Source organism: Scyliorhinus canicula, chromosome 11, assembly GCF_902713615.1.
Source record: "Scyliorhinus canicula chromosome 11, sScyCan1.1, whole genome shotgun sequence".
In the NCBI taxonomy this organism is placed as follows: Eukaryota; Metazoa; Chordata; class Chondrichthyes; order Carcharhiniformes; family Scyliorhinidae; genus Scyliorhinus; species Scyliorhinus canicula.
The window spans coordinates 6,598,979-6,624,459 of record NC_052156.1 but is presented as its reverse complement, the minus strand read 5'-3'; the positions used below and the strand labels follow the sequence as shown (position 1 = coordinate 6,624,459).

At 47.3% G+C, this 25,481-nt stretch overlaps 2 protein-coding genes across 4 annotated transcripts in view; one reads left to right on the top strand and one right to left on the bottom strand.

Moving 5' to 3' along the window:
* LOC119973950 (monoglyceride lipase-like) overlaps positions 1–2,308 on the bottom strand; it is a 52,626-nt gene extending 50,318 nt beyond the window's left edge. For both annotated transcript variants that reach the window (XM_038812635.1, XM_038812636.1), the window contains exon 1: positions 1,879–2,308. In XM_038812635.1, coding sequence (XP_038668563.1) covers positions 1,879–2,018 — 140 coding nt within the window. In that variant the 5' untranslated portion in view covers positions 2,019–2,308. The remainder of the gene's footprint in view (positions 1–1,878) is intronic.
* Positions 2,309–5,473: 3,165 nt separating this feature from the next.
* kbtbd12 (kelch repeat and BTB (POZ) domain containing 12) overlaps positions 5,474–25,481 on the top strand; it is an 85,403-nt gene continuing 65,395 nt past the window's right edge. The window contains exons 1-3 of one of the 2 annotated variants that reach the window (XM_038812729.1): positions 5,474–5,508; positions 7,115–7,154; positions 15,319–16,534. In XM_038812729.1, coding sequence (XP_038668657.1) covers positions 15,468–16,534 — 1,067 coding nt within the window. In that variant the 5' untranslated portion in view covers positions 5,474–5,508; positions 7,115–7,154; positions 15,319–15,467. The remainder of the gene's footprint in view (positions 5,509–7,114; positions 7,155–15,318; positions 16,535–25,481) is intronic. The other variant, XM_038812728.1, reaches the window with a different exon arrangement.

Genomic DNA, 25,481 nt, shown 5'->3' with positions numbered 1-25,481 from the left:
CAGGGTAGCACAGTGGTTAGCACTGCTGCCTTACAGCACCAGGGACCCGGGTTCAATTCCGGCCTTGGGTGACTGTTCGAATGTAGTTTGCACGTTCTCTCTGTGGCTGCGCGGGTTTCCTCCGGGTGCTCCGGTTTCCGCCCCAGTCCAAAGATGTGCAGGTTAGGCGGATTGGCCATGATAAATTGTCCTTCGTGTCCGAAAGATGGGGTTACTGGGTTACGGGAATAGTGTGCAGGTGTGGGCTTAAGTAGGGTGCTCTTTCCAAGGGCCCGTGCAGACTCGATGGGCCAAGTGGCCTCCTTCTGCACTGTAAATTCTCCGATTCTATGATTAACTCTAAAGGGCCGGGGACATCCTGAGGATGTGGAAGGCACTATAGAAATGCAGGTGTGTTCCTCCTTTAGTCACCGGCGTTAAGAACAGCCATTGTCACTCAGGCTTTGTGACTCAGACGTCAAGCACATCACTGAGCCGTAAGCCACACAAACCGGCCCAGTCCGAGCTTCAATCCCCAGTCTGTGTTCAATGAGCTGTCTGTATCCTGTTGGAAATGTCACTAACAGGCGGGGAGGGAGAATCTCACAGTTTCCACACCCTATCAGTGAGAGCGCCAGAAAGTGCATGCACATATATATTGGAATCATAAACATGTACAGGACAGATGGAAGCCTTTTGGCCCATTGAGCCTGTGCCAGCTCTTTCAACAAGCTGCCTAATTAGTCCCAATCTCCCTCCTCCCTATTGCCCTAAAAATAAAGCCATGCATGTATTTATTCATTTTCCTTCAGCGGCTTATTATCCAATCTGCACGGTCCACCTCCCTCGGCAGCAGCACCTTCCCACTCAGAGGATCAGACTGCATGAAACCGTATCCCCATCGCCTTTACAACTGCCTTAGATCTGTGTCCTCTGGCTACTCTCCCCCCTCCCCGCCCCCCACCGCCTCACCCCCGCCAGTGGGAACAGTTCCACCCGATCCACTGTATGAACCAACCCCCCCACCCCACCCTGACCCAACCCCGCCCCATAGTGAGGAAGACTCCTGCATCCCAGTTATAGAGTCACAGAGTTTTACAGCACAGAAAAGAGGCTCTTTGGCCCATCGAGTCTACACCGGCCATCATGCACCTATCTCTTCTAATCCCGTTTGCCGGCCTGTTGGCTTCGGCGTTTCAACAGTTCATCCAAAAGCTGCTCAAGTGCCCCACAACCCATCCCTGTCCACATTACTGAGACTTAGCAAGTACTCCCTGGGGGGGGGGGGGGGGGGGGGGGGGCCTGCCAACGCTTTGGGATGTCCTGAGGTCATACAGGGCGTAACATCATAGAATCATAGAATTTACAGTGCAGAAGGAGGCCATTTGGCCCATCGGGTCTGCACTGGTCAATGGAAAGAGCACCCCACCCAAGCCCTGTAACCCAGTAACCCCACCCAACCTTTTTGGGACATTAAGGGGCAATTTAGCACGGCCAATCCACCTAACATGCACATCTTTGGACTGTGGGAGGAAACCAGAGCACCCGGAGGAGAGCCACGCAGACACGGGGAGGACGTGCAGATTCCGCACAGACAGTGACCCAAGCCGGGAATTGAACCTGGGACCCTGGAGCTGTGAAGCAACCGTGCTAAATACTGTGCTGCCCATTTGTCCCCTGCCTTTCAGGGGGCAGACCCAGCTCACAGCAGAGGGAGGGGGGGAAAGTATCTCCCCCCATCTCTATCCACCCCTTGGGGGAGGGAGGGTGAAACTGACCAGGGTCAATTACACCTGCCCAATGAGAAACTAACTCCACAGCCCAGTCTCAATAAGCTGGACCTGATTCAAAGCCTATTGCTCTGACATTTTCTGTGTTTAGCTATCAGGTGAAGCTGACCTGGGCGGTGTTTTAGGCTCCCAGTATCTGCAGAAAATGTAATTTCCAGTTCCGTTGACGAAGTGAGGGAAATCCTTGTAGAATAAGCCTTGGGGGGTCACACGATCCCCTTTGCGAGGGCAGCAGCACCCGGCACACATGTCATTGGAAAGAGGGGGTCCGAAGCAGGGCAAAAGTTACAGCTTGTCTGGGGGGAGGGTCCAACTAGTCAGAGAAACAGGGCCCGTGGCCATGAGCGAGCCTCTGTGCGGGGTGCCAGCCTCTGCTGCAAACAGCCATCCCTTCAATCCATCTGTCCGCCTCCCCCCCCCGCAGAGGAAGGTGTGAAACAGCAACACTGCCGGCCGCTGGCTGACCTTCAGTAACACACGTAAGGGACAGCGACACAATGGGCGGAACACACGGGGAACTCTCAATTCGGCGGCAGGACCCCTCTGTCCCGGGCAGACAGCCCAGAATCAAGCTCCGGTTAAATGGCATCATTAGCTCAAGTTGCGAAGATTAGACTTTTGTTCCAGAACTTGAGGTCATCCAAAATTCTGATGCTTGTATCGAGATTCAATTCAAGTCTTGTTCACCTATTACACCTTTCACAACAAGCCCCCCTCCTCTGTTACCCTTTTCACAACAAGCCCCCCTCCTCTGTTACCCTTTTCACAACAAGCCCCCCTCCTCTGTTACCCTTTTCACAACAAGTCCCCCTCCTCTGTTACCCTTTTCACAACAAGTCCCCCTCCTCTGTTACCCTTTTCACAACAAGTCCCCCTCCTCTGTTACCCCTTTCACAACAAGTTCCATTCACCGATTGCCCCTTTCATACCAAGTCCCATTGAATTGTTCCCCTTTTACTCTAAATCCCATTCACCTATTACCCCTTCCACTCCATGTCTCATTCACCTATTACCCCTTCCACTCCATGTCTCATTCACCTATTACCCCTTCCACTCCATGTCTCATTCACCTATTACCCCTTCCACTCCATGTCTCATTCACCTATTACCCCTTCCACTCCATGTCTCATTCACCTATTATCCCTTTCACAAGTTCCCCTACAGCTCGGCCTTCAACACCATAATCCCAGCCAAACTCATATCAAAGCTCCAAAACCTAGGACTTGGCTCCCCACTCGGCAACTGGATCCTCGATTTTCTGACCAACAGACCACAATCAGTAAGAATGAACAACAACACCTCCTCCACAATAGTCCTGAATACCGGGGCCCCGCCAGGCTGCGTACTTAGCCCCCTACTCTACTCCCTGTACACACACGACTGCGTGGCAAAACTTGGTTCCACTCCATCTACAAGTTTGCTGACGATACAACCATAGCGGGCCGGATCTCGAATAACGATGAGTCAGAATACAGGAGGGAGATAGAGAACCTAGTGGAGTGATGTAACGACAACAATCTGACCCTCAATGCCAGCAAAACTAAAGAGCTGGTCATTGACGTCAGGAAGCAAAGTACTGTACACACCCCTGTCAGCATCAACGGGGCCGAGGTGGAGATGGTTAGCAGTTTCAAATTCCTAGGGGTGCACATCACCAAAAATCTGTCCTGGTCCACCCACGTCGTCGCTATCACCAGGAAAGCACAACAGCTCCTATACTTCCTCAGGAAACTAAGGAAGTTCGGCATGGCCACATTAACCCTTACCAACTTTTACAGATGCACCATAGAAAGCATCCTATCTGGTTGCATCACAGCCTGGTATGGCAACTGCTCGGCCCAGGACCACAAGAAACTTCAGAGAGTCGAGAACACCGAGTCCATCACACAAACCTGCCTCCCATCCATTGACTCCATCTACACCTCCCGCTGCCTGGGGAAAGCGGGCAGCATAATCAAAGACCCCTCCCACCCAGCTTACTCACTCTTCCAACTTCTTCCATCGGGCAGGAGATACAGAAGTCTGAGAACACGCACAAACAGACTCAAAAACAACCTCTTCCCCACTGTCACCAGACTTCTAAATGACCCTCTTATGGACTGACCTCATTAACACTACACCCTGTATGCTTCATCTGTTGCCGGTGCTTATGTAGTTACATTGTATATCTTGTGTTGCCCTATTATGTATTTTCTTTTATTTCCTTTTCTTCCCGTGTACTTAGTGATCTGTTGAGCTGCTCGCAGAAAAATACTTTTTACCGTACCTCGGTACACGTGACAATAAACAAATCCAATCCAATCCTCATCTGTTACCCCTTTCACGCCAAGTTCCATTACCAATTGCCCCTTTCACACCAAGTCCCATTGAATTGTTGCCCCTTGTACTCCAAATCTCATTCACCTATTACCCCTTCCACTCCATGTCTCATTCACCTATTACCCCTTCTACTCCATGTCTCCTTCACCTGTTACCCCTTTCAAACCAAGTCCCTCTCACCTGTTGCCTCTTTGATTCCAAATTCCATTTGCCTATTACCCCCTTTCACACCAAGCTCCATTCACCTCTTTAAAACCAAGTCCCCTCGGACATCTGGTGGGGGCCATGGAGTGAGTGGTCGCACATTTGGTGGTTCCTGCTCGGGGTGGAATTATTTGGTCCTTTTCACCTGATTTAGGGGGTGTGTTTGCTGGTGCATTAACTGTGAGAGATAGAAATTCTCCAGTAGAGCCTCTTTGGGGCTTATCAAACGAGGAGTGTAACAATCAAGGAGCAGCAGTCTGGCCAGGAGGACTTTAGAAGAGCGAGAGAGAGAGAGGCGGCGGAGAGCTCTGAGGCGTCGCTGCCTGCCCAGTGGTCTACTGAGCAGTTGGCGGAGTTTTTGAACGGCAAGTTCCAACAGCAGAGGCCTTGGAGGATCTGGCTAAGGTGGCGGAGCCCCATCAGGGGGACTATTGAGAGGGTGGAGCAAAGGCAGGAGGCGGGAGGCGGATAGTTTGGCGCTGCAGGAGGTGGAGGAGTCGCTGGTGGATCATGAGGACCAGTTGGCCTCGCTGGAGGCAGAGATTGTGCTCGTGGTGGGGGGCTGGTGGGGGGGGGGGGGGGGGGGGGGCAGAAGCGGCTGAGGGAGAAGGTGTGGGAAGCTACTTGACAGAATCTGTGGATTGTGGGGCTGCCTGAGGGAACGCAGGCCACAAAGTATGTGGCAAATATGTTCGAGAAGTTGGTGGGGGAGGGGGTCTTTGACCGACCTCCTGAGGTGGATCGAGCACAAGGAGACTTAGCGAGGCTGTTACGATGCTGTGATTTCACGATCCTATGTTGTCCAAAACTACAACTCCCATGATGCATCTTATTGGTGCATGTGATTGATGGAACTATAAGCCAATAGGAAGACAGTAACACCAGATAACATTTCTGAAGACCAATATAAATGTGACAAAGGAGCAAATATCTAGCCTGTACCATAAAGTACCTCTTGGAGGTTATTAGGAGTTTAAAACAAGTAAAAGACGCAACTGTTTCAGGATTCAAATAGGTTTAACATCTCGCGTAAAGAATTAAACTTCTAAAGCGTTCAGTGAAAAATATTTTGCAAAGTTAGGTAGCAGCCCTCTCTCTCGTTCCCCAATAAATGTACAAAATCTCCCCTCATACAGTGCCTGAAATGAGTGTTTCAAATTGGTCTTGTTACCATTCTGGATGCCCTGTCAAGGGTATTAAGGGGATTGTGTTGGAGGTAAGTGGCCGATTACCTTAAATTAAGTTAATTACTGAACGGCAACGAGTTTCTTTTTTACAGCTCTATGGTGATTTGCACTATAAATAAGCTCTTATATTATTTTCATAGGAGGTGGTTGTCAGAAGTAATGTTGAACCCTAGGGTCTATTTTTAATGCTAAGTCACTGAGGTATGTGGCACATGAGAACTGGCAAACACAGTCATATGTCACTGCAGTGTGGGTCTCTTAAATAAGAGTGCTTTCTGTTATAAATTTAAGGGGCTGAGGTAGTAGTTTCAATTTGGGACCAACTCAGAGTTAATAATAAATAAAAATGGGGCTTGAACGGTGTTCAATCACCAAAAATACTTCATGTAGCAGGTTACCTTGTAAACTTGTAATGACATTAAAGCATTAAACCTGACAGCTAATCTAAGCCAATAACATCAAAGAACCAGAAACAGAAGCAAGGGGGGAGTTATTTTATTCAGCGAGATGCTGTGAGCTGGAATGGTCTGTCAGAAAGGTTGATGGAAGCTGGCTCCTTCGTAACATACAAACTGGAAATGGATACATATTCAGAAGGGACAAATACGCCAGGGGCTGGTTTAGCACAGGGCTAAATCGCTGGCTTTGAAAGCAGGCCAGCAGCACGGTTCAATTCCTGTACCAGCCCTCCTGAGCAGGCGTCGGACTGTGGCGACTAGGGGCTTTCACAGTAACTTCATTTGAAGCCTACTTGTGACAATAAGTGATTGTCTGGGCTGGTTTAGCTCACTGGGCTAAATCGCTGGCTTTTAAAGCAGACCAAGGCAGGCCAGCAGCGCGGGTTCGATTCCCATACCAGCCTCCCCGGACAGGTGCCGGAATGTGGTGACTAGGGGCTTTTCACAGTAACTTCATTGAAGCCTACTCGTGACAATAAGCGATTTTCATTTTCATTTTCATACGCAGCTGTGTGTAAAGATCAGGGAGAGTGGGCTGAATGGGATATCCTTTACCGTGAGCCAGTTTGGATTGAAGAGTCTCCTGTATGATTCCTACTTCCATCCCTGTAACATTTCCCATCTTCACCTCTTTCATCTGCTGTGAAACCCTGGTCCGTATCTCCACTCTTCTTTACGTGGCCAAACAGGTTGATCATCAGATTGTAAATCTTTCCAATACTCCTGATGGCAGACGACAAGGGTGGGAGTGTTACCTGGTCGGCCAAACTGCAGGAGGCAATGGCAAACCACGACAGCATTTTGCAAAGCATTATCAGGCACCAATAAAATGGAATCCCATGGGTGGCATGGTAGCACAGTGGTTAGCACTGTGGCTTCACAGCGCCAGGGTCCCAGCTTCGATTCCCGGCTTGGGTCACTGTCTGTGCGGAGTCTGCATATTCTCCCAGTGTCTGCGTAGTTTTCCTCTGGGTGCTCCGGTTTCCTCCCACAAGTCACGAAATACGTGCTGTTAGGTGAATTGGACATTCTGAATTCTCCCTCTGTGTACCCGAACAGGCGCCCAAATGTGACGACTAGGGGCTTTTCACAGTAACTTCATTGCAGTGTTAATGTAAGCATACTTGTGACACTAATAAAGATTATACACTAATAAAGATTATATTGCCCCCTTAAGGCAGAGTACCTGAAGGAGGATGCTAAGAAAGATACCAAAGGTACATAGTTCTTTATTTAATATTTAAGTTACTTAAAACTGTCATAATTATTATGACCTGTGGCATGGTTGGAGCTTTTAGTCAAAGTGGGTTACAGAATGTAAAGTAATCATATATATAATGGTTGCAGTCATAGGATTATCAAAGGACAGGGTGTTTATAAAGTTCTTGTGTAACTTCAAACTTTAATAACTTTGGAAGTACACATGATAGAAACATTATAGAAACAAACTCCAAATAGCTTATGAAAGCATCATTCATACACATTTAATATTAATGCCACTAATGATGCTGAAACTGATTGAATATGGCAGTAATCCAAGGAAAGGTGAACTGTTGAAAAATGATGCATCTCACAAATGTTGGCAGTTACTGGCATATTGAAACCTAGAGGTTTGAACTGTATTAGGTTAAAACTTTATGAATGAGGCTTTCATGTGCTGTTTACGGCTTGCTTCAATCATGTGTACTTCTTAATTTATTACATTCCAAGCTGCAGAAACACACCAAGAATTTTGTTTGAATGCACAGGCTGACATTGCAAGCTGACAGTAAGTCAATCAATATCAAAGTTCAAGCGCTTCATAAGAACTTAGAGGAAGGAATCAGGACGGCACAGTGGCGCAGTGGCTAGCACTGCTGCCTCACAGCACCAAGGATCCCGGTTCGGCCCCGGGCCACTGTCCGTGTGGAGTTTGCACTTTCTCCCCATGTCTGATTGGGTCTCGCCCCCCACAACCCAAAAAATGTGCAAAGCAGGTGGGTTGGTCACGCTAATTGCCCCTTAATTGGAAAAGAATAATTGGGTACTCTAAATTTATAAAAGAGAAAGGAATCATTGCTGAAAGATCGTTTTCCTTTTGGTGAAACAATTCACTTGCTGAAAAGTCTCCAAAGTAACGTACTGAGAGAATCGAAACGTGGGAACAGGTGGAGCCATTTTCCCCTTCAAGCCTGTTCTGCTATTCAGTGAGATCATGGTTAGTCTATGACCTAATTCTGTCCATCTTTGTAGCATATCCCTTTTTCTAAGCATATGTATCCTCACAGACACGTTTTTTTCTCTTTGGGGAGTAGTGGGGAAGCAGTGGAAAGATTCTCGAGCTGATTATCAGCTCGTTGAACCACATGGCCAACACGTCCCAGCGTTGGACTTGAAACCAGAGCAGCTGGGCCAAAGGTAAGGATGCTGTCACTGAGCCACAAGACCTCCTGTGTCCCTTATTAACTTTGATGTGGAGATGCCGGCGTTGGGCTGGGGTGAGCACAGTAAGAGGTCTTACAGCACCAGGTTAAAGTCCAACAGGTTTGTTTCAAACACAAGCTTTCGGAGCACTGCTCCTTCCTCAGTGAATGAAGAGGTGGGTTCCATAAACACATATACAGACAAATTCAATGATGCAAGATAATGCTTTGAATGTGAGTCTTTGCAGATAATTAAGTCTTTACAGGTCCAGATGGCACGACTGCAGAGAGCGATTAAAGAGGTTAAAGAGGTGTGAATTGTCTCAAGCCAGGACAGTTGGTAGGATTTTGCAAGCCCAGGCTGGATGGTGGGTGGTGAATGTAATGTACCATGAATCCAAGGTATCGGTTGAGGCCGTATATATGTGTGCGGTACTTGGCTATCAGTTTCTGCTTGGCAATTCTGCATTGTCGCGCGTCCTGAAGGTCATCTTGGTGAACACTTACCCAAAGATCAGAGGCTGAATGCCCTTGACTGCTGAAGTGTTCCCCGACTGGAAGGGAACATTCCTGCCTGGTGATTGTCGCGCGATGTCCGTTCATCAATTGTCGCAGCGTCTGCAGGGTCTCGCCAATGTACCACGCTTCGGGACATCCTTTCCTTATAAACTTTGGTTAACAAACGGCTAGCAATTTGAGACTGATATTTAACAACTGACTTCGAAAAACTGCCAATTGCAGAAGCTTGTCCCAAACTTCTACCACTCTGTGTGGAGGCCATTTAGGGCAGCACGGTAGCATTGTGGATAGCACAATTGCTTCACAGCTCCAGGGTCCCAGGTTCGATTCCGGCTTGGGTCACTGTCTGTGTGGAGTCTGCACATCCTCCCCGTGTGTGCGTGGGTTTCCTCCGGGTGCTCCGGTTTCCTCCCACAGTCCAAAGATGTGCAGGTTAGATGGACTGTCCATGATAAATTGCCCTTAGTGTTGGGTGGGGTTACTGGGTTATGGGGATAGGGTGGAGGTGTTGACCTTGGGTAGGGTGCTCCTTCCAAGAGCCGGTGCAGACTCGATGGGCCGAATGGCCTCCTTCTGTACTGTAAATTCTATGATATCTATGATACACCAGAGCTGGATCACCTGCAGATTCAGCAAACAGGAAAAAAATATAGAACGGGTTTCGTTACAGGCCTTAGGGATTTAATTTTGTTTTATTATTAATCCTCACCTGAGCTCGATGGTTGTGGGATCAAGTTCCACTCCAGAGACTTGAGTACTTCACCTGGGCAGGCACTCTGGTGGAATACTGAGAGAGTGCTGCACAGTCGGAGGTGCCGTCTTTCTGACGAGATGTTGAACCGAGGCCGCATCTACCCTCTCAGATGGAGGCTAAATATCCTACAGCACCTATTTTGAAGAAGCGTGGTGTCTTGGTAAATAATGATCTCTCAAGCAACATCACCAAAAATGGATTGTGGCACCTGGTCATTTGTTTTGCTGTTTTCAGGATCCTTCTGCGTGAGAATTAATTGCCTCATTTCCTGCACTATAATAATAGCTGTAACTCAACAAGTGTTTCATTGACTGTAAAGCAAATTGGGATGTGCCGAGGTTGTGAGAGGTGCTACGTAAATGCAAATTCTTTCTTTACATATGTGCTCTCTGTAAAAAAAAAACTCCATCTCCATGGCTCAGTGTGACTGCATGGGGCTTTCCTCAGGCACCTGGTAATACTTAACAAGTTGCATTAATGTAATTTATATTCCCAAGAGTGTGGAAGGTTGAGGGGTGATATGATTGAGGTTATTAAAAGGATAAGGGGATTACAAACCTGTCAGTCTAACGTTGTTTTGGGGAAATCATTAGAATCAACCATCAGTGATTCTGAGGAGTAGTTTTACACCAGAGGCAACAACGGCAGTGGTTGGATGTGATTTATACTTAGGGCTTTTTCAAGGACATGCACTTGAAATGCCATAGCCTACAGGGCGAGGGACCAAGAGCTGGCAGGTGGTATTATGCTGGATGGCTCATTTTTCCAGCTGACATGGATATGATGGGCCATGTGATCTCCTTTAACCTCAGGGGGGTTTACCTTTTCAGTTTATTTACGACAAGTGAAGGAACAATTGGACAGGTTTGAGTTGTTGAGAGAAAGTCATCATGTTTTAATGAAGGGTAAGTCATGCTTGACTAGTTGATTTGAATTGTTTAGTGTGTTGGATGGGAGAATGTAGCTGCGGGTGTTATGGATAGGAACTTTGTGATGAATTTGTGATTTCAGATGTATTGTGTTGCAGGTGCTTGGTGCAGTAAGGGTTAAACGCCCGTGTTAGTGTGTGTGTGTGACTGCTGCAGCCATGTTTAAAACTGAATCCTAATTTGAAAGGCAAGTATATTCTGGGAGCCAGGGGCGCAATTAATCCATCGTAAAAGGCTTGGGCTGATGGAATTTTATTTGGGATTAAGGGGATTCCTTGTGGAGTTAATTAGATTTCATCTTGGTAAGATGATGCAATTACTGGGTGGAGCTAAGGCATCAGGCATTTTGCAGAAAGCAGTTCAGTTGCGAGCTGAGTGAAGCTGTGACCAGACGTGAAGTTAAAAACTCACCACTATTCTTAGAATTCCTCCTATACCAAAAAGGGTCGATATTCTAAATGGTGAACAGGGATTCTCACTCCCTGACTCCGATACAGGCTTCGGTGGGTGCTATTCAGGTCAAACTATATTTTCAAGTTATCCCCCGGTCTAACCCATACCGTCACAGAAGAATTTTACCTACTTACCCCTTAGTAGCATCGATGTCATGGGTCCTGCATTGTTAAGTAAGTAAAGTAGGCTAATAACCACTGTTTCAGGTTAAAACTTTTAAGCTATTTTATTATTATATATTTTTTCTTTTAAAAGATGCAATCACTGTCTTTACAGAAAAGTAAAAAGATCTTGCTTCTGGATCCTTCTGGTTGGTTGAAGGGACCTTCAGGCCCAACTTGACAATCAATCTTCTTTTTAAAATCTGGTCTTCTTTAGATATATTCGCTGGTGAGCTCAGTTGCTATGTCCGATCTTTCCCATGTACCGAGCTGTGAGAGCTGGCTCTGCTAGCTGTCTCTGAGCTGACTCTGCCTCCTCTTTAAATTCTAGTCTTCCTTCGATGTATTGGCTGTTTTAGCTCGGCTGCTATGTCTTATCTTTCCCATGACCGAGCTGGCTGTAAGCTGACTCTGCTTCTCTAGTTCCTTCTCTGCTTCTCTCCTCTCTCTAAGTTCTGGTAGTTCCTTCTCTGGTCTTTGGGTTTATATTCTCTTTGTAACAGTTATTTAGTTTTTATGACTTTATTGTAAAGTAACTTTTATTTCACTTTGATTGTAAAAAGTATCTTTGATCTAAACATTCTAATACAACTAAGTATTCATTTTGGCATGCCCTCACCTCTCAGGCCTCTGATTACATTGTTTCCTTTGTGATGTTCAAAGTTCCTTTGTGATATTTAAAAATGCTTTGGTTTCAATAGAGGTGTGAATTTTGATTTGGTTCCTGTCATTTCTATAGTTTTATTTTCGAATTGTGTCCCCAGCTCATAATTTTGACTTTGATTTTGGCTTTAAATTATGTTTCTCGTAGACTGATTTTCTTTTAATTTACCTGCTGTCGGCAGAACTTCACACCTATAATTGTCACCAAATTCAACTGAAACTCATCTTTTCCTTTCCAGCTGCTTACTAAGATAGTTAATTTCTATGAAGGTGTGAAACATTGCTTTTAGCTGTATGCTAAAATCCACTTGGTTGTAACTTGAAAGGTTTACATTTATCACTTAGCTCAACTGAAACCCTCATCCATGCTTTTCCAGATGCTTACTAAGATAGTTAATTTCAATGAAGGTGTGAACCATTGTTTTTAGCTTCATACAAAAATCCTGTTTGGGAGAAGGAATCTGCATTTTATAATCCTGCTCTTTGCAGCTGCTGTTATTCCTTCGTGGGATCTTTCCCTGTATCCTCTCATGTTTCTTAAATCAGGTATTGCCAGACTTCCATGTTTCAAATGACACATCTTTCCATATTATCAACAACAGACGTCAAGCACTTTTGCTCTCACTGCAGTTCAGTTCAAATGGGTTAACTCTTTGAAGCAGTGCAAACTTGTCTGAGAACAAGGAGGGGGCTAAAACCAGCTAAGACTCACCTTCCAAAGAAATACAGCCAGAGTTTCTGCATGGTTCTGACAGGGGTCAGATCTTGTTTTTAAAGCGGTGTCAAAAAATCTCTATTTCTCAAAGAACATCTCTGTGAAGCAAGTATTCCTGAGTGTCAATGGTATTTAACAATGGATTGAGAGCTGTGATGGGTTTTTCCCTTGTTGTTTTAGTGGTAATAAAGATAGCAGCTAAGGGTATTGTATTCACTGTATCGAGTAGTATTGTTTAAGGAGTAAGCATAAGCTATTTTCTGGTGTGATGATAAAGATTTTTTTACTACTGTTAGCAATAAAGTTTGTTTTAATTTACCATATCCCTACTTCTTTGGGTAATCATTCCTGGAATGAGGAATCCTTTCCTCACAATCTTATAAAATTAAAATAAAATATTACGGTTTCTGTCCGGTATCCTAGTCACTGTTGGGGTCTCGTCTGGGATCATAATGACGTCTAGAAGGTATTTGATAAGGTTTAGTGCAGGAGATCATCAGCAGAGATAAAAACATTCGGAATTGGAGATAGTCTTACATCATTTCCTGGAAATTGATTGAGGGGCATCTAGGTGACAAAGAGTAGGGGCAAAGTGTTTCTCCATTAATTGGGAGGGTTTGACACGTGGTGTTTCCCAGGGATCTATCGTGAGCCCTCAGCTTTTCACAATCTTTAACAGGGACTCGGACAAAGGGGCAGAGAACTCTATGGTCAGTTTTACAGGTGACGTGAAGTCAAGAGGCACAATAAATTTGCAGATGTAAGCAGGAAGGTACAAATGGACAGAGCTAAATTAATGTATGTGCAAAACTGACAAATGGGGTTTTATGAGGAGACGTTGATCAAAGAAATTCAAAGCAAATGTTTCCTGAATGGAAACAAAATCTAGGAACTGTCTAGAAGCAAAGAGATTTGGGTGTGTCTATGTATACCAATCACTGGAATTTAGCGGACAGGTACAGTAAACAATTAGAAGTTAAATCGAATACCGGTATGCAAAGTGGAGGAAGGGATGGCACAGTGTTTACCATCTAAGGGGCTGGTTTAGCACACTGGGCTAAATCGCTGGCTTTTACAACAGCACGGTTCAACTCCCGTACCAGCCTCCCCGAACAGGCGCCGGAATGTGGCGACTAGAGGCTTTTCACAGTAACTTAATTGAAGCCTATTCGTGACAATAAGCGATTTTCATTTTCATTCATTTCATCTACAAGATACACTGCAACAACTCACCAAGCCACCTTCGACAGAGCCTTCCAAACCCGCAAAGTTCTACCACCTAGAAGCACAAGGGCAGCAGATGCATGGGAACCCCACCCGAGACAAGTTCTCCTCCAAGTCACTCACCATCCTGACTGGGAAATATATCGGCCATTCCTTCACTGTCGCTGGGTCAAAATCCTGGAGCTCCCTCGCTAACAGCTCTGTGGATGTACCTACACCACACGGACTGCAACGGTTCAAGAAGGCGGTTCACCTTCTCAAGGGCCATTAGGAATGGTCAACAAACGCTGACCTTAACAAAGGCGCTCGTAGAACATTAATGCATGCTTCTGCTGTATAAAGTCCTGGTCAGCTCACATCTGAAGTATATGTTCAGTTCATAACACATCTCCAGAAAGGAAATATTGGCCTTGGAGGGAATGCAGTGCAAATTCGCCAGAAGTATATTGGGGTTAAATGGGTCGACTTATTAGAAGTGAAGTCAGATTGAGGAGGGGACGTGGGCAGACGCCCTGGGGAGGGTGAACTCCTCCTCTTCTTGTGCGAGGCTTGGCCTTATACAGTTTAAGGTGCTGTACAAGGCTCACATGACGGGGACAAGGATGAGCCGGTTCTTTGGGAGTGAGGACAGGTGTATTAGGTTCTCTGGGAGCCCAGCAAATCATGCCCATATGTTCTGGGCATGTCCAGCATTGGGGGAATTTTGGAAGGGCATGGCAGGGACGTTGTCGAGGGTGGTAGGATCCAGGGTCAATCCGGGCTGGGGGCTCGCAGTATTTGGGGTTGCGGAGGAGCCGGGAGTGCAGGAGGCAAAAGAGGCCGGTGTTCTGGCCTTTGTGTCCCTGGTAGCCCGGCGGAGGATTCTTCTTCAGTGGAAGGACTCGAGGCCCCCAAGTGTGGAGGCCTGGGTCAATGACATGGCAGGGTTTCTCAAGCTAGAGAAGGTGAAATTTGCCCTAAGGGGATCAGTGCAGGGGTTCTTCAGGAGGTGGCAGCCATTCCTGGACTTCCTGGCAGAACGATAGAAACAGGCCAGCAGCAGCAGCAACCTGGGGGGGGGGGGGGGGGGAGAGAGAGAGAGGGTGGGGGGGGGTGGGGAGGGAGGGGGGGATGTTTTGTACTAAAGGGATGGGCATAGTTGTTCTGTGCCAATGTCGGGCATTAATTCATTTCCTCTTCTGTGTATAAATGGGGGTGGGGGTGTGGGGGGGGGGGTTCTGTCCTGTCTATTGAAGGGACGGGCAGATGTTTTGGGGGAATGATGGGTGTTAATTTATCTCTTCCGCTGTGTATGCGCGCGGGGGGGTGGGGGGGGGGTCTGTTCTTTCTGTTCTTTGTAGAAAAAAAAATTCTGTCTTTTTGTTGTTGATATTATGCAAAAGTTTGAATAAAAATTATTTTTAAAAAAAGAAGTGAAGTCAGGAAATGGTGGAACAAACCTGATCTGAAGGGCTGAATGGTCTGAGTCTGTTACGACACAAGTATTTATTTATTTAATGATGTTGGGGGAAGGGTGACAGTGAATTCTGGTTGTAACTTATGTAATCTGTTCTGTTTGCAGACTGAAGATAGTAGTTATCAGCTACCACGGACTGAAGAAATTGAGGGTGACAACCTCGCTCGAATCAAGTGACAGCAAAGAAAAACTTAAAACAGCACAAAACCTTTTGCTATTTTCCTCTGTGCAACGGGAAATAGCTGCTGGCAGCCATGGATCGTGAGGACAAAGTTCGAGTCAAACACAGCTTGAATTTGCTTTGCCAGATTAATAAGATGAAGGACGCGGATGAGTTAACCGATGTTGTGCTTGTGGCACAAGAGTCCAGGTTCCCTTGCCACCGCCTCCTACTGGCCGCTTTCAGCCCTTACTTCCAGGCAATGTTCACCTGTGGCCTGGCAGAATGTAGTCAGAGAGAAGTTGTGCTACATGATGCGCAGTCAGAGAGTGTGGCCACTATCTTAAACTACATGTACAATTCAAATCTGTGCCTCACCAACTCCAATGTCCAGGGAGTGGCCATGATGGCTTATTTCTTCCAAATGGAAGCCATTTTCATGGCTTGCCAGAAGTACATGATGGATCACATGGACGCATCGAACTGTCTTGGGATTTATTACTTTGCAAAGCAGCTCACAGCAGAAGACCTAGCTGACCAAGCGGGTAAGTACCTCCACCGGCACTTTGCAGAGGTTTGTTTGCAGGAGGAGGTGCTGGAGATAGAAGGACATCAGTTGCTACCCTTGGTCTGCTCTGATGATCTCAATATTTCTCGTGAGGAGAGCATCTTGGATTTGGTGCTTCGGTGGGTGAACTATGACCGGAGCTCACGGGCAGATTGCCTTGTGGAACTCATGAGCAAGGTAAGATTGGAACTCATCAGCCCCAGCTTCTTGAAGGAGAGCCTTAAAAGGAACGTTGTCCTCCTTAGCAATGTGGAATGCTACAGAATGATTCAGGATGCTATAGACACCATCCATAAGGCCCAGCAACATCCATCCCTCAGTCTGCGTTACGGAATGGAAAATACTGATCTCCTCCTCTGCATTGGAAACAACGGTCAAGGAATAAGGTCAAGACACAAGAGTTATACGGAAACCAACTATTGTTATGCACCCACAACAAAAAAGTCTTATTACATTGTGTCACCAAGATGTGGCGAAGCCTTGGGCTATGTCTGCACTGGAGTTGTGACTGAAAACAATGACATTATTTTAACTGGTGAAGCAGGAGTGAGTAAACTAGCAAGGCAAAAGACAAACGATGTGGAGATAGTGAGGTGGGTACCTTTTGTGCATTTCATTTTCCAGGTGGGAGGGAGAGGGTGGATAGCAACCTTCAATGTCAGCAAGAAACATTCCAGATTACAGAAGCCAGCAAAGGTCCCCCTTCTCCTCCTCCCTCAGGTTCTCGTGCCCTCAGGAAGAATTGGTGACAATGGACTTCCATTGGATTGGCCCATGACGATGGTTGACAAAGTACTGTAGTGGTTTTCTGTTGCCTTCTGCAGTACGGTTGACCAGGGAACTCTCCCACTCTTATCATCTACCATTCAGGCATATTGGAAGGATTCACAGGCTGATAATCAGCCTGTTGCGTTACATTATGAACGCACCTTCCATGGCCATTGGGTGCTGAAGAGGGACTTAAACCTGGAGCTGCTGGCCTGTTGTGCCATAGGGACCTCTTTGTCCTTGACTTAATACCAATGACTGTGCCAAGCTGTCCTGGTCATGGGGAGTTTTCTACAATAGGTTTGCACCCCGCCAAGAGAGGGGGAGGGGCAAAGAGAGCTACAGATTCGCAAATCATTGAAAGTAGCAACACGGGTTAACAATACTATTAAAAACCCAAATGAAACATTAAGCTTCATCCCTAATTGAATAAAATGTATAAATTAAAGAGTTTATGTGAAACTTCAATTGAATCTTGGCTGGACTTCACTTGGAAACAGCTCTGATCTCTTCAGTATAAAAAAGATGTAGAGGCACAGGACGAGAAGCAAAATTGACGAAAGAGCCCAGAGGAAGTATTACGAAGGTCCAAACAGGTTGGCAATCTTTTTTTTAGAAAAGAGAAGTCTGTGGAGTTATCTGAAGTGGTCAACGTTTATAGGAGGTAAAATTAGACAAATTTATGATTTTACTTCTGTTAAATAAACTGCTACAGTACCTGGTACGTAAGCTCATGGCTTCTAAATCCAGGGAAACGATTCAGACTGCGGCAATATTTAGGCTTTCCAAAGTAGCAAGTCTATAACTGCAAAATGAAAACAGAAAATGCTGGAATGTCTCAGCATCTGGCAGCATCGAGTCCAACATGACTCTGCCTCCGTGTTGGACTCGAAACGCTAATCCAGCTTCTCTCTCCCACAGACGCTGCCAAGGCTTTTCCGGCATTTTCTGTTTTGATTTTGGATTTCCAGCACCCGTAGTATTTCATTTTAATTTCAACCTGAAGATGTGGTTGGACTTTACAGACCCTGGAGTAGATTTTGACTGCCGCCCGTGAGACGGGTGAAACTGAATCAACAGCCCATTTTACATCCTCCCCCGACTTCACAACAGGCAAGATGATTGCTTAACGACTGGGCGTGCGATACAAAATAGGGTGTCCTTCAACCGTGCTTGGGGTTATTTCTCTAGAAATGCTGCAAACAAAGACTGAGTTACAGGGGACCTGACCTACAGGAGGCAAAGTTTCATGTGATCAAATATCCAGCGATATGTCCCACCAAAATTGGCTGCCCCTCTCCCTGTAACTGTGCAATTATTAATCAAGACCACCAGGCCTCCGTGGCCATTTTTCAAGGAACGTTTGGAGCAATTATATGAAAGTTGCAGGATTGCTTTCGGGGTTTCAGGGATTCGGGGATCAGTGCTTGGAACGACGATGCTGTGGCCATTACGGAGACATGGATTTCACAGGGGCAGGAATGGTTGTTAAATGTTCCGGGGTTTAGATGTTTTCAGAAGAATAGGGAGGGATGTAAAGGGGAGGGGGAGTGGCACTGTTAATTAGGGAGTGCACCGCAGCAGCAGAAAAGGAGGTAGTTGAGGAGGGTTTGTCCACTGAGTCAGTATGGGTGGAAGTCAGAAACAAGAAAGGAGCAGTCACTTTATTGGGAGTTTTCGATAGACCCCCCCAATAGCAGCAGAGAGAGATAGAGGAACAGATTGGGCTGCAGATCTTGGAAGAAACAGTTGTTGTCATGGGTGACTTCAACTTCCCTAATATTGACTGGAACCTCCTTAGTGCAAATGGTTTGGTTGGAGCAGATTTTGTCAGGTGTGTACAGGAAGGATTCCTGACTCAGTATGTAGATGGGCCGACTAGGGGGGAGGCCATATTGGACTTGGTGCTCGGCAACGAACCAGGCCAGGTGTCAGATATCTCGGTGGGAGAGCATTTCAGTGACAGTGACCACAACTTCTTGACCTTTACCATCATCATGGAGAGGGATAGGAACACACAGTATGGGAAGGTATTTAATTGGGGTAGGGGAAATTATTCTGCAATTAGACAGGAGCTGGGAGCATAAAGTGGGAACAATTCTTCTTGGGGAAATGCACAATAGTAATGTGGGGATTGTTTAAGGAGCACTTGCTGCGCGTGCTGAATAGTTTTGTCTCACTGAGACGAGGAAGAAATGGGAAGGTGAAGGAGCATAGAACATAGAACAGTACAGCACAGAACAGGCCTTTCGGCCCTCGATGTTGTGCCGAGCATTGTCCGAAACCAAGATCAAGCTATCCCACTCCCTGTCATTCTGGTGTGCTCCATGTCTCTATCCAATAACCGCTTGAAAGTTCCTAAAGTGTCCGACTCCACTATCACAGCAGGCAGTCCATTCCACACCCTAACCACTCTCTGAGTAAAGAACCTACCTTGGACATCCCTCCTATATCTCCCACCCTGAACCTCATAGTTATGCCCCCTTGTAACAGCTACATCCACCCGAGGAAATAGTCTCTGAACGTCCACTCTATCTATCCCCCTCATCATCCTATAAACCTCTATTAAGTCGCCTCTCATCCTCCTCCACTCCAAAGAGAAAAGCCCTAGCTCCCTCAACCTTTCCTCATAAGACCTATCCTGCAAACCAGGCAGCATCCTGGTAAATCTCCTTTGCACCCTTTCCAATGCTTCTACATCCTTCCTATAGGTGAGGTGACCAGAACTGCGCACAATACTCCAAATGTGGTCTCACCAGGGTCATGTATAGTTGCAGCATAACCCCACGGCTCTTAAACTCAAGCCCCCTGTTAATAAACGCTAACACACTATAAGCCTTCTTTACGGCTCTATCCACTTGAGTGGCAACCTTCAGAGATCTGTGGACATGAACCCCAAGATCTCTCTGTTCCTCCACATGTCCCCTCCTAGCTCTCCTAAGCCCTTTTTTTTAGCTCATTCATTGCTACCTTGTAACCCTCAAGCGACCCAACTGAACCTTGTTTTCTCAGCCTTACATACGCTTCCTTTTTCCTCTTGACAAGACATTCAACCTCTTTTGTGAACCATGGTTCCCTCACACGGCCATTTCCTCCCTGCCTGACAGGGACATACCTATCAAGGACACGCAGTATTTGTTCTTTGAACAAGCTCCACTTTTCATTTGTGCCTTTCCCTGACAGTTTCTGTTCCCATCTTATGCTCCCTAATTCTTGCCTACTCGCATCATAATTACCCCTCCCCCAATTATAAACCTTGCCCTGCTATATGGCCCTATCCCTCTCCATTGCAATAGTGAAAGACACCGAATTGTGGTCACTATCTCCAAAGTGCTCTCCCACAAACAAATCTAACACTTGGCCCAGTTCATTACCCAGCACCAAATCCAATGTGCCCCCCCCCCCCTCTTGTCGGCCTGTCCACGTATTGTGTCAGGAAACCCTCCTGCACACACTGTACAAAAATTGCCCCATCCGAACTGTTCGACCTGTAGAGGTTCCAATCAATATTTGGAAAGTTAAAGTCACCCATGCCAACTACCCTGAGACCTCCACACCTATCCATAATCTGTTTTGGCAATTTCTTCCTCCACATTACTATTTGGGGGCCTATAGAAAACTCCTAACAATGTGACCGCTCCTTTCCTATTTCTAACTTCAGCCTATTACCTCAGTAGGCAGATCCCCTTCGAACTGCCTTTCTGCAGCCGTTAAACTATCCTTGTTTAACGGCTCTTATCCACCTCTTTTACCGCCTTCCCTACTCTTACTGAAACATCTATACCCCGGAACTTCCAACAACCATTCCTGTCCCTGTTCTAACCATGTCTCCGTAATGGCCACAACATCGTAGTCCCAAGTACCAATCCACGCTCCAAGTTCACCTACCTTATTCCGGATGCTCCTTGCATTGATGTAGACACACTTCAACCCACCTTTCTGTCTGCCGGTACACTCCTGCGATCTTAATACCCTCCTCAGTACCTCACTACTCTCAACACTGGCTTCTGGTTGACAGCTCGTTTTCCATCACTCTGACAAATTAGTTTAAACCCCCCCCCGCCCCCGAAGAGCCGTAGCAAATTTTCCTCCCAGGATATTGGTGCCCCTCTGGTTCAGGTGCAAACTGTCCCGTCTGTACAGGTCGCACCTTCCCCAGAATGTGCTCCAATTATCCGCGTACCTGAAACCCTCCCTCCTACACCATCCCTGCAGCCACCTGTTTATCTGCACTCTCTCCCTGTTTCTCGCCTCGCTAGCACGTGGCACCGGCAACCAACCAGAGATGACAACATGGTTTGTCCTGGCTCTCAGTTTCCACCCTAACTCTCTAAATTCGTTTTAAATCCCCGTCCCTTCTCTTACCTGTGTCGTTGGTACCGATGTGTACCACAGCTTGTGACTGTTCCCCCGCCCCCTTAAGGATTCTGAAAACACGGTCCGAGAAGTCACGGACCCTGGCACCCGGGAGGCAACATACCATCCATGAGTCTCTTTCGTTGCCACAGAACCACCTATCTGTCCCTCTAACTATCGAGTCCCCAATAACTATTGCTCTCCTGCTCTCCCTCCTTCCCTTCTGAGCCACAGGGACGGACTCAGTGCTGGAGATCTGTTCACCGTGGCTTACCCCTGGTCGGACGTGCCCCTCAACAGTATCCAAAACGGTATACTTGTTACTGAGGGGAACGACCACAGAGGATCCCTGAACTGACTGCTTCCTCCCAGCCCTTCTCACCATCACCCATCTATCTTGAATATTCAGAGTAACTACATCCCTGAAGCTACTATCTATGACCACCTCTGCCTCCCGAATGATCCGAAGTTCATCCAACCCCAGCTCCAGTTCCCTAACGTGGTTTCTGAGGAGCTGGAGATGGGTGAACTTCCCACAGGTGAAATTAGCAGGGACACTGACGGAGTCCATCACCTCATTCTGCAGGAGGAACATTGCACTGCCTTCCCTGCCATCCCCTATAGATAAAACAAGAAAAAGAAAGAAAGAGCTTATCTGTTATTCACTCTACTCCTTAGGTCCCCTTCTCAGCAAGCACTCACTCAGTAACCACTGCGCCCCACACAAGAACAGCAATCAGCTGTTATGGGCCTGCGCAAACAATTTAAATCTTTACTACTTACCCAGAAGTCACTCTGTCCTCACTCTGACCAGATTCAGCTGGAAACTCCCAACAGTAAGTTTTTTTAAATTTACTCCCCTTCTCAGCAAGCACTCACTCAGCAACCTCTGCGCCCCCCACACGAGAACACCTCAGGGAAAAGAAAAACTACTTACCAGTCACCAGCCAATCACTTACCTGCAGGCTGTGACATCACGGTTCAACTTCTTTCTACTTCTACCTGCCCTCGAGTCTCCCTCTTGATCTTTACTCGGCTGGGATCCTTACAGTGATTGTTTTTTTTTTGGTGAGAGGAGGGGGTAAGGAGGGAAACACTGAAGAAGTGTTTGGGGTTTAACTGTCACTTGACAACAGCTCCTCCACAAACCACCTTCTAGATACAGTGACCGCAATGCACTGATGCAAATTTTCCCCGCAACAGCCAATCAGCAGCTCCGCTCTGCTGCCCTTTGCTTGGATGACAAGAGAAGTGGAGCTTCTAGTCAAGAGGAAGAAGGAAGCTTACGTAAGGTTGAGGAAGCAAGGATCTGACTCGGCTCTAGAGGGTTACAAGGTAGCCAGGAAGGAAATCAAAAATGGACTGAGGAGAGCTAGAAGAGGCATGAAAAATCCCTGCCGGGAAGGATTAGGGAAAACCCCAAGGCGTTCTACACACGTGAGAAATAAGAGGATGATCAGAGTGAGAGTAGGGCCGATCCGGGATAGTGGAGGGGACTTGTGCCGAGTGTCTGAGGAGATGGGGGAGGCCTTGAATGAATATTTTGCTTCAGTATTCACTAGAGAGAGGGACCTTATTGCCCATGAGAACAGTGTGAACCAGGTTAATAGACTCGAACAGGTTGATATTAAGAAGGATCATGTGCTGGAAATGTTGAAAAGCATCAGGATAGATAAGTCCCCTGGGCCTGACGGGATATACCCAAGGTTACTACGGGAAGCGAGGGAGGAGATTGCTGCGCCGTTGGCGATGATCTTTGCATCCTCACTCTCCACTGGAGTAGTACCGGATGATTGGAGGGAGGCGAATGTTGTTCCCCTGTTCTAGAAAGGGAATAGGGAAATCCCTGGGAATTACAGACCCATCAGTCTTACGTCTGGGGTGAGCAAAATACTGGAAAGGATTCTGAGAGATAGGATTTATGATTACTTAGAAAAACATAGTTTGATTATAGATAGTCAGCATGGCTTTGTGAGGGGCAGGTCATGCCTCACAAGCCTCATTGAATTATTTGAGGAAGTGACGAGACACATTGATGAAGATCGGGCAGTGGATGTGGTGTATATGGATTTCAGTAAGGCATTTGATAAGGTTCCCCATGGTAGGCTCATTCAGAAAGTTAGGGGGCATAGAATACAGGGAAATTTAGCTGTCTGGATACAGAATTGGCTGGCTGAAAGAAGACAGCGAGTGGTAGTGGATGGAAAGTATTCCACCTGGAGGTCGGTGACCAGTGGTGTCCCGCAAGGATCTGTTCTGGGACCTCTGCTCTTTGTGGTTTTTATAAATTACTTGGATGAGGAAGTGGAAGGGTGGGTTAGTAAGTTTGCCGATGACACGAAGGTTGGTGGAGTTGTAGATAGTGTTGAGGGTTGTTGCAGGTTACAACAGGACATTGACAGGATGCAGAGCTGGGCTGAGAAGTGGCAGATGGAGTTCAACCTTGATAAATGTGAAGTGATTCATTTTGGAAGATCGATTTTGAATGGTGAATACAGGGTTAAAGGCAGGATTCTTGCAAGTGTGGAGGAACAGAGGGATCATGGGGTCCACGTACATAGATCCCTCAAAGTTGCCACCCAGGTTGATAGGGTTGTTAAGAAGGCGTATGGTGTGTTGGCTTTCATTAACAGGGGGATTGAGTTTAAGAGCAGCGAGGTTTTGCAGCAGCTTTATAAGTTAGACCACACTTGGAATATTGTGTCCAGTTCTGGTCGCCTCCTTATAGGAAGGATGTGGATGCTTTGGAGAGATTGGTGGAGTACCGCGCCGGCGGGAACGGCAGAGGCGCAGTTACCAACGCCCCCAAACTGGTGCCCTTGTATGAAGCAGCCTCCATACGCTCCCATGCCGACCTCTCCGCCACCACCCACTTCCTGATCCTGGCTATATTCGCCACCCAGTAATAGTTACTAAAATTTGGCAGTGCCAGCCTGCCCTCTCCCCGACTCCGCTCAAGCGTTACCTTCCTTACCCGCAGGGTATTGCCCGCCCAAACAAAGCCAGAGATCACTTTGTTGACCCTTTTAAAAAAAGACCGCGGAATAAAGATGGGGAGACATTGAAACACGAACAGGAATCTCGGGACATCCGTCATCTTCACCGTCTGCACCCTCCCAGCTAATGACAACGGGAGCGCGTCCCATCTCCGAAAATCGTCCTTCATTTGGTCTACTAGCCGGACCAGATTTAATTTATGCAGCCGATCCCATTCCCGCGCCACTTGAATGCCGAGGTACCTAAAGCTTCTCCCTACTGACCTAAACGGCAGCTCCCCCAATCGCCTCTCCTGTCCCCTCGCCTGGACCGCAAACATCTCACTTTTCCCCATATTTAGCTTATACCCCGAAAACTGGCTAAATTCCCCCAGAATCCTCACTATTTCTTCCATCCCCTCTATTGGGTCCGATACATACAGAAACAGGCCGTCTGCATAGAGCGAGACTCGGTGCTCCACCCACCCCCCCCCCCCCCCCCCCCCACCCCCCCGGACCAGCCCCTTGAGGCTCTCAGAGCAATTGCCAGCGGCTCTATAGCCGGCGCAAACAACAGTGGGGAGAGGGGGCATCCCTGTCTTGTCCCCCGTGCAATCTAAAATAGTCCAATGTTGTCCTGTCCATCCGTCCGCTTGCCACAGGAGCCTGATACAGCAACCTGACCCAGTCAATAAAGCCCCACCCAAATCAAAACCATCCCAGCACCTCCCACAGATATTCCCATTCTACCCGATCAAAAGCCTTTTCGGCATCGATTGCAACCACTACCTCCACCTCCCTACCTTCCGGGGGCATCATGATCACATTTAATAACCTTCTTACATTGGCCACCAACTGCCTACCCTTAACAAACCCCGTCTGGTCCTCCCCAATAACGTCCGGAACACAATCCTCAATCCTGGAGGACAAAATTTTGGCCAGCAGTTTGGCGTCCACATTCAACACAGATATCGGCCTGCAGGACCCACACAGCTCTGGGTTCTTGTCCCGCTTCAGAATCAGCGGAATCGTGGCCTGTGACATTGTCGAGGACCGCTCCCCTCTTTCCCTTGCCTCATTGAACACCCTCATCAACACCGGCCCCAATATCCCAGAGAACGTTTTATAAAACTCCACTGGGTACCCGTCCGGCCCCGGGGCTTTACCCGACTGCATGGCCTTCAGACCCTCCACTATCTCTTCCAACCCGATCGGGGCCCCCAGCCCTTCTCCCAGCCCCCGTCCACCTTTGGGAAATTCAGACCCCCCAAGAAGTGCCTCATCCCCTCCGGCCCCGGAGGGGGTTCCGACCTGTGCAACCTACTGTAGAAATCCCTAAACGCCTCATTCACCCCTGCTGAATCTCCAACCAGGCTCCCGTCAATGTCATTTACATTCCCTATCTCCCTGGCTGCCTCCCTCTTTCTAAGCTGCTGTGCAA